The sequence below is a fragment of the Perkinsus marinus genome, assembly GCF_000006405.1.
Source record: "Perkinsus marinus ATCC 50983 genomic scaffold scf_1104296953800, whole genome shotgun sequence".
Classification (NCBI taxonomy): Eukaryota; Perkinsozoa; order Perkinsida; family Perkinsidae; genus Perkinsus; species Perkinsus marinus.
The window spans coordinates 89,809-104,293 of NW_003208364.1; the positions used below are offsets into that span (position 1 = coordinate 89,809).

Consider the following 14,485-nt stretch of genomic DNA (forward strand, 5'->3'; position numbering starts at 1 on the left):
AAAAAGAAGCCTTTGCAAGTGACAGAATCTCGGTATTGCAAAATCTGCGGCTCTAACCGCTTGAGCTCCCTCTCGACCGGAAACTCCGACACCAACGTCGGCAGTGACGATCATTCCCACATCGTTGGCACCATCACCAATAGCAAGCATCGTACCACTCTTGTGGTACTTCTGGGCCCACGCCACCACATCCGCCTTCTGGGCCGGGGAAACCCGACAAGCAATAACTGTGCCACACTTGGTCAAACCAACCGAGAAGAACTGCTCACGGAGATCATCATCCTTGAGGATCGTCGTGAGACAATCGCCCAAAATAGTCAATGACACCGTTCGAGGGGGTGCTCCCCTATCAGAGATGTCCTGAAGCTTCTCCAGAATGTCCTTCTCGTCCATGTCGGGGTCCTGGATCACAAAGTTCTCCCCATCGTGCGCTATCAGATTGCTTGACCGTCCAATGTTGATGGCTGTCTCCACCTTGTCACCAGTGAGGATCCACATGTTCACACCAGCAGCACGGATATCAGAAATAGTCTCAGGAACATGATCCTGTAGTTTATCTTCAATACCAGTAGCACCAACAATAGTGATGCCCATCTCAGCGTCGGCGATCAGTTCCTCGAGAGCATCCGCATCTCCCGTTGCACGCGCCTTACCGTAGCGTTCGCGCCAACTATCAAGGGGGAAATCAGTCAAGTCACGAATGCCCAAAACCAGAGTCCGAAGACCCTGAGTAGCAAGGCCCAAAAGATAAGCAGTTAAACCATTAGAATCAGTCTCAGGAGTAGCAACCTCCAACATAGTAGAATCAGCTCCCTTCACGAGAAGCATGACCTTGCCAGTAGTAGGACTGCGGACCATGACACTCATGCGCTTGCGTACATTGTCGAACTCGAGGACCTCCAGAACATCATAGGTAATAAAGTCAGTGTCAACAGTAGCACCACCGTCACGACCAATGAGGTTCTTAGCCCAATCGTCCGTAAACTTCATGACAACTTTATGGGCACTTGGTCTCCCCCAAAACTCGAAGCCGAGTTCGCGTGCTGCCGCCACCAGCGCCATCTCATCCGGAGACGATGCATCATAGAGATCCTCGCTATCATCACCAGGCTTGGGATCATCTATCGCCCCTCCGCAGCAGCTCGAGGAAGAGCCACCAGTAGTTTCAGTCAAGGACACAGTATCAAGCTTACCCGCCACCACAGAGCTCTGACGTGTGTCAGCCTCCGATTCAGACTCGTCCCGTTGCTGCCGAAGTACAGAATGACAGAGCCCCAGAACGAGTAGAGACCGCCTCAGATTAGGCTCATCTTTACCAGCCGACACAGCCTTGATGCCCCTTGAGGGGAAGCTGTGGCTCACGTGTGTATCAGAAGGTCGCAAAGGATAGGGGTTCGGGCCAAACTGACGATTCAAGTCACCCATGATACCGATCGTGTTGATGAGCATGCAGTTCTCAGTAAGCGTGCCGGTCTTATCCGAAAACACATGGGTGACGCATCCCAGATCGTCAGCCGTTCCAGCGGAGTTGGTTGACGCCTTCACATCGCCATAAACCATCTGTCTATCTCGAGAAATGATATAACCCTGTACGATCTTAACGATCTCCAGAGTGGTCAGCAGAGATATGGGGACGAAGAGAGTGAATTGAAGTACGAGCCGACCAAAGACTTCAATCACTTCACGAATCTTCGACCCAATAGTTTCTTCTGGGCGTTCCAAATACCAGTTATCCTGCCAGAGATTACTCCATAGAGCATAGGAGACCGCTGATATCACACAGAAGAACATTTGCAGTGCGAACAGCTGCAAAATATGTGTATTATACATCTTCATCAGCTTCGACATTTTATACCTTCCTGAGGCGGAGGCCGCAGAGTTCACCATCAACCTGGTGTTGTGACCGGTGTATACTACAACCCCCCAGGCATACTTCGTCGTCCTAATACTCGACCCACGAAGAACCAGTTGGTCTGCCGAAAGTGCCAGAGGAGCCGCATTGTTGAGGACGATCGACCCAGTGAAAGAATAGAGCGACGCAGTCGGCTGTTCGTAGGTGATACGAACACAGAGATGATCGTCAACACGGTCCGATGACGCGGCATTCATCTTCCGAACATCCAACAACTGCGTTTCCTCAAGACAGACCTTAGCCTTGAGGTTAGTCTCACCATCGAGGTCCTTGGTTTCGACATACACAGTGCCAGTACCATCAGAGCTTGATAGCAAGACTATATCAGCAGGAGCTCCATCACCCTTCCGAAGCCTGATCACATCACCAACGACCAAACTTGACCACGGCACTTTCTCCAACTCTCCAGTAGCAGCATTCAACCTTACCGTCATTCTCGAATTCTCAACAGCATCGGACCTATGCCTCCGATAGTCTTCAATAGCATCCTTCAAAGCCGTTACACCCAACACCAATGCTAGAGGTGTGAGCATAGTCGGCTTACCATTAGAATCAGAGATTGCCGGGACTAGCTGCAACATTGCCATGCACAGGAAGTAGACGTTGGAGAAGACGTGGAACTGGTACCACAAGTTCTTCGGCAGAAACGTAAGAAAAGTATATTTGCTGGTCATAATAGAGTTGGACCAGCCTTGGACACATTTACTGCACAGTTTAGGTACATTAACCGCACATATAAGCTGGGCATCCCGCGGCACTTCATCCTTCTGATTGTGGCGTAAACACTTCGGAATTAACCGCTTTAGCCACGCCTGATACTTCGGCTCTTTACATGAGCCCATCTCAGGCATCTATAGAACGATCGAATAAAACTGCAATGGAAAAAATTATTATACTCAACCACTCAACTCGACATAGGAACGCTTCAAATTGCCCGAATATTACGTAACTGTACAGAGAACTATACTTGAGGAAATTGACATTATTGTTGCCCTAGTCAAGTTCCCTTCAACTCCTCCGGACCATTAACCAAAGCACCTTCACCACCACACTCCTCACTTTCCTCATCTTCATAGATAGTGTCAAAAATGAAGCTCCTAGTAGAACTAGCAGGATGCCGACTCCGACCCACTGTAGAGCTACATCTGTCTACGAGGCCCAACAACTGATCTCGCGATCGTTCACACAATATGCACGTATCAGCCTTGTCGAAGTTAACACAGCGACACTCCGAACACTCCCATTGCACCGATAAGCCATCGAGGAAATGGGCGGCACTAGCTTGCTTCGGCGACCCTGGTTCTGATCGATTATCCCGGAGGCGAAGACCAATCAAATGCTGTTGGCCAGCTTGTAGCCACAACGAGTACTTGGAAGTCATATACACGTCCGCATCGAAATTCCGACACCCCTCCTCAGCTGCCGTACGGAAAGTCGCATGGAACAGTGTTGTCGATCTCGACGCCATCGACTTAGCCGCATAGGCCTCGAACCGTGCACGCTCAGTCTCGTCCTCCACAAAGTCCAGCAGGGATTTACCGCACATGGGTGTGAGGAAAACGTAGTCCAATCTAGGGTCAGAATCACCAACAACACGCAAGTCGTTGTCAACCCAAATAGTAGCATCAAAGCTCGCCCGTAGCAAATCGTGCATGTGGGACTTGTAACTGTCGGCCTCGCGTTCCGCCACAATCCTTGCGATAGTCTCCAGATGGACCGGAGTGAGCACTGCTAATACGATAGCACAGCTACACCAATACGCCGATATGTATTCCTGATGGATGGTGTCGAGAACAGGCAACTGAGTAATTGATATGATCGAGATTATGGCATTCTTGAGGATACATAGTACGATGGTGACCCAATAAGAGTAGCTAGTGAATCCTGTGACGAGGAAGAGGAAAATATTACTACAAAAGCCGTATGGGCTACTCAAAATCGACACAGTATGGTATAGATATATAAGCTGGATAACATGTAGGCCAATGCCAAAGATTACAAGTTCTTGTGCAGTTAAAGCAGAGTCACCCGGTCTCTTAGGCTTGGTGCCTATGTATGGTGCAAGCCACCCATCGACAATAGGGCGAACGAATATAAGGACGAACACACTCTTATCGCAGTTGGCGAACCAGTATAGGACGAATAAGAAGGGGGGTAGGAGCCAACTCAGGGCTCTATACAATATAACAGCCCTGCGCTCACAGGTAGACCGTAATTCTGATGCAATGTGTTGCACAGCTTCAGGGACCAAAGGGATATCCCTCTCGATAAAGGGCATCACCCTTTGAAGCGTATCTATGCGCCATAACGATGCTCTGTCCAGAGTCGTGGAGAGATTCATTCCTACGTAAACTATTCGAAGAAATACTCGAATGCTTAGTGGCATCATCAATCCTCGATCGGATTCTCGAACTAGACTCTAGTCTTTCTGCAAAATTCGCCTTGTAGTTCAATTCGCACAAGTACGGAAAGATTTTTTTCGAGAACAGTTCGTCTAATATTAGTAAAGACTCCGTGACAGTCGCAATGGATCAAGCCACGAAGAGCTTTTCAAAGTGACACAAAAAACTTGCTTCGCTCCGCCTTTTTCCATCGCGTGCGCCTCGTTCTTTCAAGCCTTTCCCATCAGCACTCTCGAAGACTCCTCCTTCATGTCAATGGAAACCGAAGGCGGTTCTGAACCACCGCAGGTAGAGGAGCAGCCGCAAGGAGAGCTCTCTTATGCGGTCTTAGACTACTCTATAAACTGGAGTGACTTCTGCGAGAAGCATGGTATAGGTAATACGGGGTTCGCAGGCCCGTCTAAATATTCTAATGTGATGCCCCCTTGCCATTCGCATGACTAGGGATTTCGGAAGGTGTGGTATCGGCTTTTGTTGGGCAGATCGTCGCATATCGAAGGCTTTGAATAAGCTACAGTTCGAGAGGCCGGCGCTCGTGCAGTCGAGAGCCATCCCTCCCGTGCTGGAGAGTAAAGACGTCTTAGTCAAGGCTAGAACAGGGTAGTACTTCTGGGTCCTCGTCGGCATCTCTATTTCGGTTGTGATTGGGCGCCAATCGTGATCTAGGTGCGGTAAAACTATAGCCTACGTGGTACCTTTACTACAGCAGCTTCTCGCTACAGCGCCCAAGAGTGGGTCCAGGCACCCACTGACGGCCTTCGTATTGGTACCTACTAAGGAACTCTGCGTGCAGGTAGAGCTCTCATCGCAATAGTGCCGACTTTAAGGAGTGTCCTTGCAGGTGAATCAAGTGGTGAACTCGCTCTTGCACTACGCCTTCGACGTTATCTCATGTGATATGCACACTACGACGCATCCTTACCGGAAGGCCCTGCCCAGCATTTTGGTGTGCACTCCTGCTGCTTGCCTCTCTGTGTTGAAGTCTCGGAAGGAACTTGGTCCAACGATCAAACATCTTGTGATCGACGAAGCTGACCTTATGCTGTCCTATGGGTACGAAGAAGACATCAAAGGCGTGTTGGGATACCTCGATCGTTACCAATGTATGTTACTAAGTGCCACCCTAAACGATGATGTGGAGACCCTAAAGGGCCTTTGCTTGCACAAGCCGGTTATAGTCAAGTTAGAGGAGGCTGAGAGCGGCGCTGCTGCTGGCGAGGGCCATTTGAAGCAGTTCTACCTTCCCCTTAGACCCGACGAGAAGTACCTTGTTGTTTATGGGCTGTTAAAATTGAAGCTTCTGGTGGGCAAGACGCTCATATTCGCCAAGGATATCGACAGTGCTTATCGCTACAAGCTGCTGTTGGATAAGTTCTCAATGGGAAGTGTTGCCGTGCTGAACTACGAGTTGCCCTTCTTGAGTCGAAACCAAATCATCGAGTCCTTCAACATGAACGCGATTGACGTTCTCATTGCAACAAACCAGGCCGTTTCGGGATCGGGCGCCGAGGAGCAAGCTATACACAGGTGAGGGTTGTGAGGGAACTGACAGTTGGGGGAAGGAACTGTGCTGCTTTGCAGAGGGCTTGACTTCGTTGACGTGAAGGCTGTTCTCAATGCTGATATGCCCGACACCGCTCGAGAGTATGTTCATCGCGTTGGTAGAACGGCTAGAGGTGAGCTACCGTAAATAGTATATGTTTCTGTGTCGAGTTAGCGTGCTGTATCAGGTGGTGCTAATGGTACTGCTCTCACTCTGGTTGATGATGTGGAGCAATGGCAGGAAGTACTATAGCGTTTTCATTTGTGGGGAAATGAGAAATATAGTTGAATATAGTAGACGTTCGTTATGAGCTCTTATTCTCCATTGTTTCTCCTGATTGCTGTATATGTTGATCTAGGTCCTAGCCGAGATCGAGGAAGCTGGAGTTGAGATTGAGGCACTACCGTTGGACATTTCGGAACTGAACAGCTTGAAGTACCGCGTCGAGGACGTGTCGCATTCGATCACGAAGAAGGTCGTGACGCCAGCATAGGATGGGGTTGTTACTGGGTGGTTTCAGGCGGTTGCTAGCCTGCGGCAATCAGAGCTGATGAGAGAGGTACTGCACTCGGATAAGATGAAGCAACAGCTGCAGGAGAATACTGAGGATGCCAAGGCGCTTCGGAAGAGTTTGAGACAAAACAATGCGAAGGTATGAGGAGGTCTGGGAAGGCGTCACTATCGGTATCATTTTAGTGGAATCGATTTCTTAATGCAGAGTTATGAATGTGTTCATTTGGTGATTGTGTCTGCGTGCAGGTTGCTGGGTCGACTATCAAGAAGAGTTTGAAGGATCTCCCTGAGTACCTTGTACCGCAGAGTTTTCTCAACTCTTTAGATGAGGATGGTGATGCGTCCAATCCAGTCAAGTTGGCGGCTCTGGGCAAGGGGAATAGCACAGATGGGAAGAAGGGGAAAGGTGAGGTCTGAGGGGGAACTGGAGGTGAGATCTTTTCAATAGGTATGAAGCGAAAGTTATCATCCGATCCGTTGAAGACCTTTGAGTCGACCAGGAAGCGTCTGTTAACTGGAAGCATGCGAGATCGGATGCTACGGAAGGAGCCTTCTAATGGTGGGTTCGCTTCTAGTTCGACCCGTTGTGGTATACGTGCGTTATGTATCTCAGTTGGTGTGAACGTTGAATCGTTGGCGCCTATTTCTGGTCGGAAGCTGTGGAAGATCCGTCATCGCAAGCATGTTGGTGGTCACAGTGATCGTGCTGGTCAACCTAAGGTCAATTCCTTGGCTATGAAGAAGCGTCGGAAGAAGTTCCAACTAGGAGGGAGGAGTTGAATAAGACCAATATACGCTTATATGCTTCGCTACTCAAACCACGTCAGTTACTTGTTTCATCGTTACCTCTTCGGTTGATGAGGGCGGGTCTAGTTAGTTAATTCGGGCGTGCGCTTTTTTTGTGAGCGGAGCGATGTTTTGTGGCGTGCAGGTTGCGTTAGCTATATCAGGGACCAGTCGATCTTTTTAAGCTGATTCCAACGGGAAGGGATATCTGATAGATACGTTGAGAGGATGGAGAATTTTTGCGAAGGTGATTAAGTTATGTAGTTCAATTCACTCGAGCTCAGTCGTTGTGTCGTATGTCCCTTCCTGTAGCACTATGTGGTGTGAAAACTGTGTGCTATCATGGCTGGAAATCGCCAGAATTGCATCGTTGCCAACGATCATTAACAGTAGTGTGATTATTAAATAATGTCGTCATCGTCTGTTCTGGGAGAGTCGCCCTGTAAGCTGGGCTCTGATCTTAACTCGCCTTCTGCTACACTGATGAGGAGATCAGCTACGGAGCCGTCAAGCAGACCATCTCGGGCACATGGCAGCAATAAGGGAAGGGGTCGTGTAGGGGGAAGCGACAATAAAAAGTTGCGTCCCGTCGACCTAAGCAAACACCTGTTGAAGACTAAGGTAATATCTATGGAAGAACTTGGGAATATGAAAATTGAGCTCTTCTGTGTAGGTATGTAGTCTCTATCTGGAAGGACGTTGTCATTATGGTTCCAAGTGTTTCTTTGCTCACTCGACCTCGGAGTTGCAACAACAACCGAATCTTAAGAAGACTAGTTTGTGCAGACTGTATAGGCAAGGTAGTTGTCAAATCAGCGGCAGTGTCGGAGCTACTGAGGTATCTGATTTCAGGTAAGTGCAATAAAGGAGCTGCATGCACCTACGCTCATTCGGCTGCTGAACTGAGGGCTACCGAGAAAACTGTCATGTGCATATGGTGGTTGAGTGGTCACTGTAGTCATGGATCTAAATGCCGGTAAGCACTATGGCTTTCTATAGCGGTGTCTCAACGGCGTTGTTGTTCTCAGCTTTGCTCATGGAGAGGCTGAGTTGAGATCGCCGCCCAAGTCGGACTCAACCGTCTCGTCCATTGCAGAGAGTAGTCCACGTTCCGAGGTATCGCAGTTTGACAACCGCATGACGGAAAGTCACAGCTCTAACACCTTGGCGTCATCTCCGTATGGCTTTGAGCACGCCGCCACTTTCAACTGGAGTAAAGCTTCCGACCCTGTTGAAGAGGAACTGTGCGAGACGGACGAGTTTGGGACCTCGCCGGCTAACTTGTTGCCCTCTGCCTTGACTCACGATATCATTGATTCGGATCCTGAGGAAGAGCAGGCTGAACTTGAGAGGAACTTTCCAAGGTCACCCTTTGAGATGGTTCGAGGTGCACCGACGGTTGCCGCACTTCCCTCACCGGCCCCGCCTGGAGAGCTCCCTCAGTGTATTGGTTGCCAGAATACCGTCTCGAATGTTGGTGATGTGTTATGCCAGAGATGTTTGGCTGGTTGCTGTGCTGCTATCACGAGTGGTGATAGTAACAGCTTTTTGATCTCTATGTAGATATTTGTCCCTAGGGAGTCTCGCAGATTCACGTCCGAGTTGGCGTGTTCACATTCGAGACTCCAACATGGTTTCGATAGTCGTGATTCTCATAAGTTTGTCGATGCTTTGTCCCTACAAGAGCGAACACAGCAATTGCTTTCATTGCTGACTACTGCTGTTGTTTGCTGCACACATGGCTGCTACGGCGACCGGTTACTTACGGGTTTTGACTATGATGCTTAGGTGTCGTCCTGGTCGTCAGGCTATAGTGTGCAACTTCATCTCATCTGGTTATCCCTTTCTACTATGGTGTAGTAGTCTACTATTCTTCTTCCCAGGTTTACTAACGATTAGTTTTCCATTGGTGTATACTTGCTGTATATCATTCGACTTACCCTCAAACGCGGCAGTCTACTGAGTATCCCTTATCGGCTGTGCGTTTCAACCTCGGATCACGTCACATGAGCTCTCCTGTGCTCTCAGTTTTGTCTGTAGACTGTAGGAAGTTTTTGTTGACATTTGGGTAGTTGAAATAGTAGTAGTCTATGGTAGAAAGTTTGTGTCTGGACTTATGCTTTTTTGTACAAAAGTAGAAGTATTATGGTATGGCCGTGTAGCTTGGTGGCCTTGTAGCTCTTTGGTCTCCGCATATCTCATCTCAGCTGCGTCGTTTTGGCACCCATTGTATACCTAGACTTCTTCCCTGATACTTCATGGATTTGTGAGCGCAGCTGTGTGGGAAGCAGGCCAGCATGAGAGCTGGGTTTGGGGCCTTTTCCGTAGGGCGAAACATTGATCATCTTGTCATCCGTATATTGTTACCACTCGTTTGTCTATTCTTCTGTGAACCTACTATTTTCTTTGTAACAGTGCATTGATATTGTTGTTATGCTATCCCTTGTGGAGGATGGTGATGGTGTATGCAACGATAAGCGATGCCTTGGCTTGTCACCCCTTATGTTTCCCCTACAATTGTTGTATCTAAATGCTACATCTCACAATGTTGGCATCGTAATAGAGATCAACCAGCTGTGTAGTATTCAGCATGGTCCGTTATCCCCACCTTGGTGACCAGGCGGTTGTGATGTTTTTCGGGAAGCCGTCCTTCATCACTTATTAGGATTATTGTCTCTCCTCTTACCACCTCTCGTTATGCTGTGTCGATGGAAACGTGGTCATATGAGCAGACCTACTCGGCCGTGTGAAGTGGTGCTATGTCAACCTCCTATATGCGTACCTCCACTGCTGGGTATAGTCGGACTTGCTTGGAAACTGCACTGTTGTTGTTGTATCTCATTTTGGGACTGCTGGTTCGAAGTCCTCTAAAAACTAATCATCTTACTATGTGGCGAGCTGCTGTCTCGCCACTCCTATACTATGCGATCCCTAGACTTATTGTATGCTATCAGTGGTCTAAAACAACATGCGCCACAAATGGCCAGGCCTATCGCCCCACTGGTAGAAGTAGTTAATCAAGCCCCTTATCCTCTTAGTTCGAATCGAGGAGGCATCAGCAGAAGTTGTCTTTGTGATGGTACAGATGACTTTCTGTGGTAAATGGCCAAGGGCGTATGCCCTCATACAGACCACAGGCCTGTACTTCATGGGCTGTTGGTTCACGATGCTCTCCTACTGCTTCGGTACTATCGTTTTGTCCCGTAGTCTCGCCGTGTGCTGTGTTCAGTGTATCCAATATGCGGTGTCGAGTAGTTTTTTATATTCCGTATGGCCAGCAGAAGATCATGCTCCACCTCGGGCAGTAGCACTACGGAGGTATATTCGTTTTGATAACTAACATCAGTTTACCATTTCAGAGTTCCCCACGTGAGGGTGTAGTGCGGCCTCCCAAGGGATCGAAGAGAAAACGCAACGGGAAGCTGTGCCAGCATCCAGGTGAGAAAGTCAGGCATGGTTATAATGAGTAGCATACTTTGCTGTCGGATGAATGCTCAAGTTTTCGAAGTCTGTAACAGAAGTGAACCATACAAAAAGTGACTGATCAAAGACTTTGTCATATACTCGGCGAAGCCGAAATGCTGTATAGTGTGGAAGGGGGTCGTGATTTCACGACTACTCCAGTCTTGCATTTGACCTCTGCCCTGTTTTCGGTTTCTTGTGTGATGCTACTCACAGCAACGTACCGATTAGAGTTCGCTACAGGTGGTTGTACTCGTTTTGCCCAAGGAGCAACGAATCTCTGTATCGGCCACGGTGGGGGCAGGCGGTGCCAGTTCCCAGGTTGCCCTAGGTCAGCAGTAGGCCGCAGTAACAAGTGTGTTACTCATGGTGGAGGACGTCGCTGCGAATTCACTGGTTGTTCGAAGAGTGCCAGAGGTGCGAACGGCTATTCGAGTATCATCACAACTGCTGTTTACATGTTGCCAGGAAGCACCGGTTTCTGCTTTGCTCATGGAGGAGGAGCGAGATGCCGCATTTGCGGCTGTGGACGGGTTGCTCATCGCAGTACCGGTTTATGTGTCAATCACGGAGCGGGTAGAGAATGCGACTATCCGCTGTGCAAGGTGAACAACTCACGTGTTTCAATCGAGCGAAGGAGATATCTTTTTCAGAAGCTTGCTCCCTGGCCAAGTATGTATTGTCAATCTCATCAGACTATAGTTGAACCCTCCACGAGGGACGTCGCGGAATCTATTTCGACTGAAGCCACCGAGTGCTGCTTCTATCCATCTTTAGCATTGGAGGATTTCAATGCCATGGACTGTGATAACTTAATTGATTATTTTCCCGCCGGCCCCGACGTCGATGATGACGAGGAAGATTCTCCCATGGAGAGTATCGACGAGGTTAATGGTGACGGACCACTTTTAGACTTTTTAGCGTGCTGTAGTGGGAGAGGAAATATTACCGACCTCGAGAATTCGGTTCTATCATCAACAGTTGAAGAAAGGGTGGTATCGTGTGCTCTCAGCGCACGCTCCTTAGGAACTCTTGGAGACATACTCGCACGTTTCGATGAATTTTTGGAACACTGACTCGCACGGCATGTTGGTGATGAGGGCTTTGTGAGAACTGATCTACTATGTGTCCTTCTTTTTTTCCTGCCTCTATGGTGCTACAATTTAACTCTAGCTGAAGGCGCGGTTGGTCCAATTGCGGATTGCTGCTTTCTCTCGTCAACTATCTGTGACAGAAACCATGAGCTAGGAAGATTGTGACCGACTGCTTACGAATGTCTCTCCAGTGGTCACAAGACTCGCTTTTCCGTGACACGCGCGAGGTTGCTTTCGTGTTCAAACTGGTCGGCTGGATGTAGTTGGCATCTACTTCTCATCAGCAGTATTGTGCTGTTGTTTGGTTTTCGTTGCCTCCTATTATTCCCTCTGGTACGGATATATTGGGAAATCTTTGGCACCTCAGACCGCGGCTTTTCCAGTATACCACATACACCAACTGTCTCATAGGGAGTCTGTTTCACGTTGAGCGTGATGGGATTGCGTTGCTCGAGTAGTTTCCGGAATCCAGACTTAACACAACGCGAGTCGTCATGTTCATAGTATTTTGTGAGGGGGTCATCAGCTAAAGAAAACCCGCTTTGTTTTTTTTCATTGATTTTGTTCAACACTCATATGTCAGCAATTTCCCCTATTATGAAATCTTCCCTTCGTGTGGCCGTTTTACAAACAAAAGTCTTTCCGGAAAAGGCTAGTTCCCTCCGCGGTATGCCTTGTATTTCGGTCGTGCTCTATCTTATGTTAGGCGCTCGAGAGACTCTGTTAGCAGCAATTGATATATCCAAGCCAGATCTATGTGTTATTGGAGAGATGTTCACTTGTCCCTATCATCCGAAGTATGAATCAATGTGCATATCTTCTGCATAAAAATACGTTCTTCAAGATACTTTCGACAATACGGCGAACGCCTACCCGACCAGAGTCCTACGCTAGACATGGTCAAAGAGGTTGCCAAAGAGAAAAATGTAATAATGAGATGGCTAGTGACGGGCCCAATCGTCTGACCTTACGTTGTAGGTGTGGATAGTTGGTGGCACTGTGCCTGAACTGGATGATGCTGATAAGGTCTATAACACGGCATTGGTCGTGAATAGTTCGGGAGAGCTGGTGAAAACTTATCGCAAGGTAGAAATGTGATTACGCTGGTGTTTTACTCGACTTCTCTGTTAGGCTCATCTTTTCGATATAGATGTTCCTGCGGATGGTGATAAGCCTGGTATTCGTTTTTTCGAGTCCGAAACTCTAAGTCCTGGGAACTCTGGTCCATGCGTATTCGACACTCCATGGGGGCCTTTCGGGTAACATGTGTCAACACTGGAGATTATATTTCTCTCGTGATGTAGGCTAGGGATCTGCTACGATGTAAGATTCCCAGAATACGCAGCTCTGCTTCGAAACATAGCCCCCGATCTGAAGATGCTCATCTATCCAGGAGCGTTCAACATGACGACTGGTCCAGTAAGTCTCCGAGTAGAATGTCGGTGTATGCTGTTCATAGGCTCATTGGAGACTCCTTGGACGGGCACGAGCTCTCGATTCACAGTGCTACGTTGTCATGGCATCCCCCTCTCGTAGTGAGAACCCTGAGGATTATCAAGCTTGGGGGCATTCGATGGTAGTCAATCCTTGGGGTGAAGTAATACTAGGACGGCTAGTGCAGTGCTTGGTCTTATGCTTCCATACAGGTTGTGGACGAGACGGACGAGAAGCATGGCTGGTTCACTGTGGATGTAGACTTGACCATGGTAGACAGAGTTCGGCGGAATATCCCTACGGCCTCTCAGAAAAGGTTCTTAGGAGGGCTCCGAATCAGTGTGGTCAACTTCCCGTTGAACTCAGGTACGATCTGTACACGAAGGTACAGCCCGTGGACCAGTCCAACTAGCAGCAGCGAATATTATCCCTGGTATGCTCCGCTCTTTCAACATCATTCAACTTTTCGTTTCATTTGTTGACCTACAGCGCATGTCGTTGAGTATGCATGTACGCCATATCGAGACACCTTCACTCGCCCGGCTTAGGAGGTTATCATGGACCCGGAAGATGATCACATTAATAAATTAGTAAATTAACGACGATCTCTAATTGAGATGTAGGGTTTGAACGAAGCGTGGACAAATGCATACCGATACGACCTCGAAGACGTAGGCCATAGGACTTGTTAAACCTCGTGTATGCAATCACTGACATCATCTAGTCATAATCGGATAACCAATAAAGTGGCAAGTATGGCCATCTGCACTCCATAACTTCCAATCATGAGGGAGTCTCGAATGATTTCGGATTAAACCCATTGCACTATCAACGCAAGCATCTAGAGGTAACGGCATTGCCGCTGCTTGACAACGAATGGACTTGATCAGTCTGTGCAAATGGTAATGAGATACTCCAATATGGAACTCTGATAAAGTACGATGGGATTCTCCCCATACTTGAACTAGTACTACCTCCACTACGTGGGGTTGGGCCGTAGTAGAGCTCATCTTGGCGGCTCCCGCCTCACCTCAACGAGAAGTACCTGGGCTCAGGGGCCTATCCAGAAAAGTCTTGGCTCGGCCCTTGAGCTCTGTTGCCGATGGCTTTCCGAGAAAAATGATTAATAGGGAAGGATGCTGCTCTCTAGTGATACATACCCTCACGGGTGTCCTTTTCCCTTCTCGTGCTTCGACGTTTTACAATCTGGAAAAGAAAATTCAAAACCAGACGCATCAGCAGACACAATGAGCGCTGCATTCTCAGTCGAGAATACGTATTGATGAAAATGGGCAATTTTGACTACGGCACTTCGGGCTAAACATGCCAAGCTCTCAGG

The 14,485-nt window shown here is 48.4% G+C and overlaps 6 protein-coding genes across 6 annotated transcripts in view; 4 read left to right on the forward strand and 2 right to left on the reverse strand.

The window, feature by feature from the left end:
* Pmar_PMAR014872 (conserved hypothetical protein) overlaps positions 1–2,763 on the reverse strand; it is a gene marked incomplete at both ends in the record, with an annotated part of 3,204 nt that extends 441 nt beyond the window's left edge. Inside the window, one exon of the mRNA XM_002776246.1 lies at positions 58–2,763. Coding sequence (XP_002776292.1) covers positions 58–2,763 — 2,706 coding nt within the window. The remainder of the gene's footprint in view (positions 1–57) is intronic.
* A 146-nt stretch (positions 2,764–2,909) lies between these two features.
* On the reverse strand, positions 2,910–4,253 carry Pmar_PMAR014873 (hypothetical protein; the record flags this gene model as incomplete). The annotated part of the gene is made up of 1 exon (XM_002776247.1): positions 2,910–4,253. One exon carries the CDS (start codon positions 4,251–4,253, stop codon positions 2,910–2,912), a length of 1,344 nt encoding a protein of 447 aa, XP_002776293.1.
* A 306-nt stretch (positions 4,254–4,559) lies between these two features.
* Positions 4,560–7,202, forward strand: Pmar_PMAR014874 (ATP-dependent RNA helicase DBP9, putative). The gene is made up of 11 exons (XM_002776248.1): positions 4,560–4,690; positions 4,797–4,914; positions 4,981–5,107; positions 5,156–5,841; positions 5,896–5,990; positions 6,045–6,100; positions 6,216–6,332; positions 6,378–6,509; positions 6,617–6,776; positions 6,819–6,929; positions 6,984–7,202. Exons 1-11 carry the CDS (start codon positions 4,564–4,566, stop codon positions 7,148–7,150), a joined length of 1,896 nt encoding a protein of 631 aa, XP_002776294.1. The 5' UTR covers positions 4,560–4,563; the 3' UTR covers positions 7,151–7,202.
* Positions 7,203–7,544: 342 nt separating this feature from the next.
* On the forward strand, positions 7,545–9,067 carry Pmar_PMAR014875 (conserved hypothetical protein). Its single transcript, XM_002776249.1, has 4 exons — positions 7,545–7,777; positions 7,830–7,956; positions 8,009–8,132; positions 8,185–9,067. Exons 1-4 carry the CDS (start codon positions 7,565–7,567, stop codon positions 8,717–8,719), a joined length of 999 nt encoding a protein of 332 aa, XP_002776295.1. The 5' UTR covers positions 7,545–7,564; the 3' UTR covers positions 8,720–9,067.
* A 1,794-nt stretch (positions 9,068–10,861) lies between these two features.
* On the forward strand, positions 10,862–11,035 carry Pmar_PMAR014876 (hypothetical protein; the record flags this gene model as incomplete). Its single annotated transcript, XM_002776250.1, has 1 exon — positions 10,862–11,035. A coding segment is annotated over one exon (174 nt), but the record flags the coding sequence as incomplete, so codon positions are not given.
* Positions 11,036–12,288: 1,253 nt separating this feature from the next.
* Positions 12,289–13,558, forward strand: Pmar_PMAR014877 (conserved hypothetical protein; the record flags this gene model as incomplete). Its single annotated transcript, XM_002776251.1, has 9 exons — positions 12,289–12,379; positions 12,419–12,509; positions 12,557–12,638; positions 12,691–12,798; positions 12,844–12,971; positions 13,017–13,131; positions 13,172–13,309; positions 13,359–13,462; positions 13,513–13,558. The coding sequence occupies 9 exons, from the start codon at positions 12,289–12,291 to the stop codon at positions 13,556–13,558; spliced, it is 903 nt and encodes a 300-aa protein (XP_002776297.1).
* Positions 13,559–14,485: the final 927 nt, after the last annotated feature.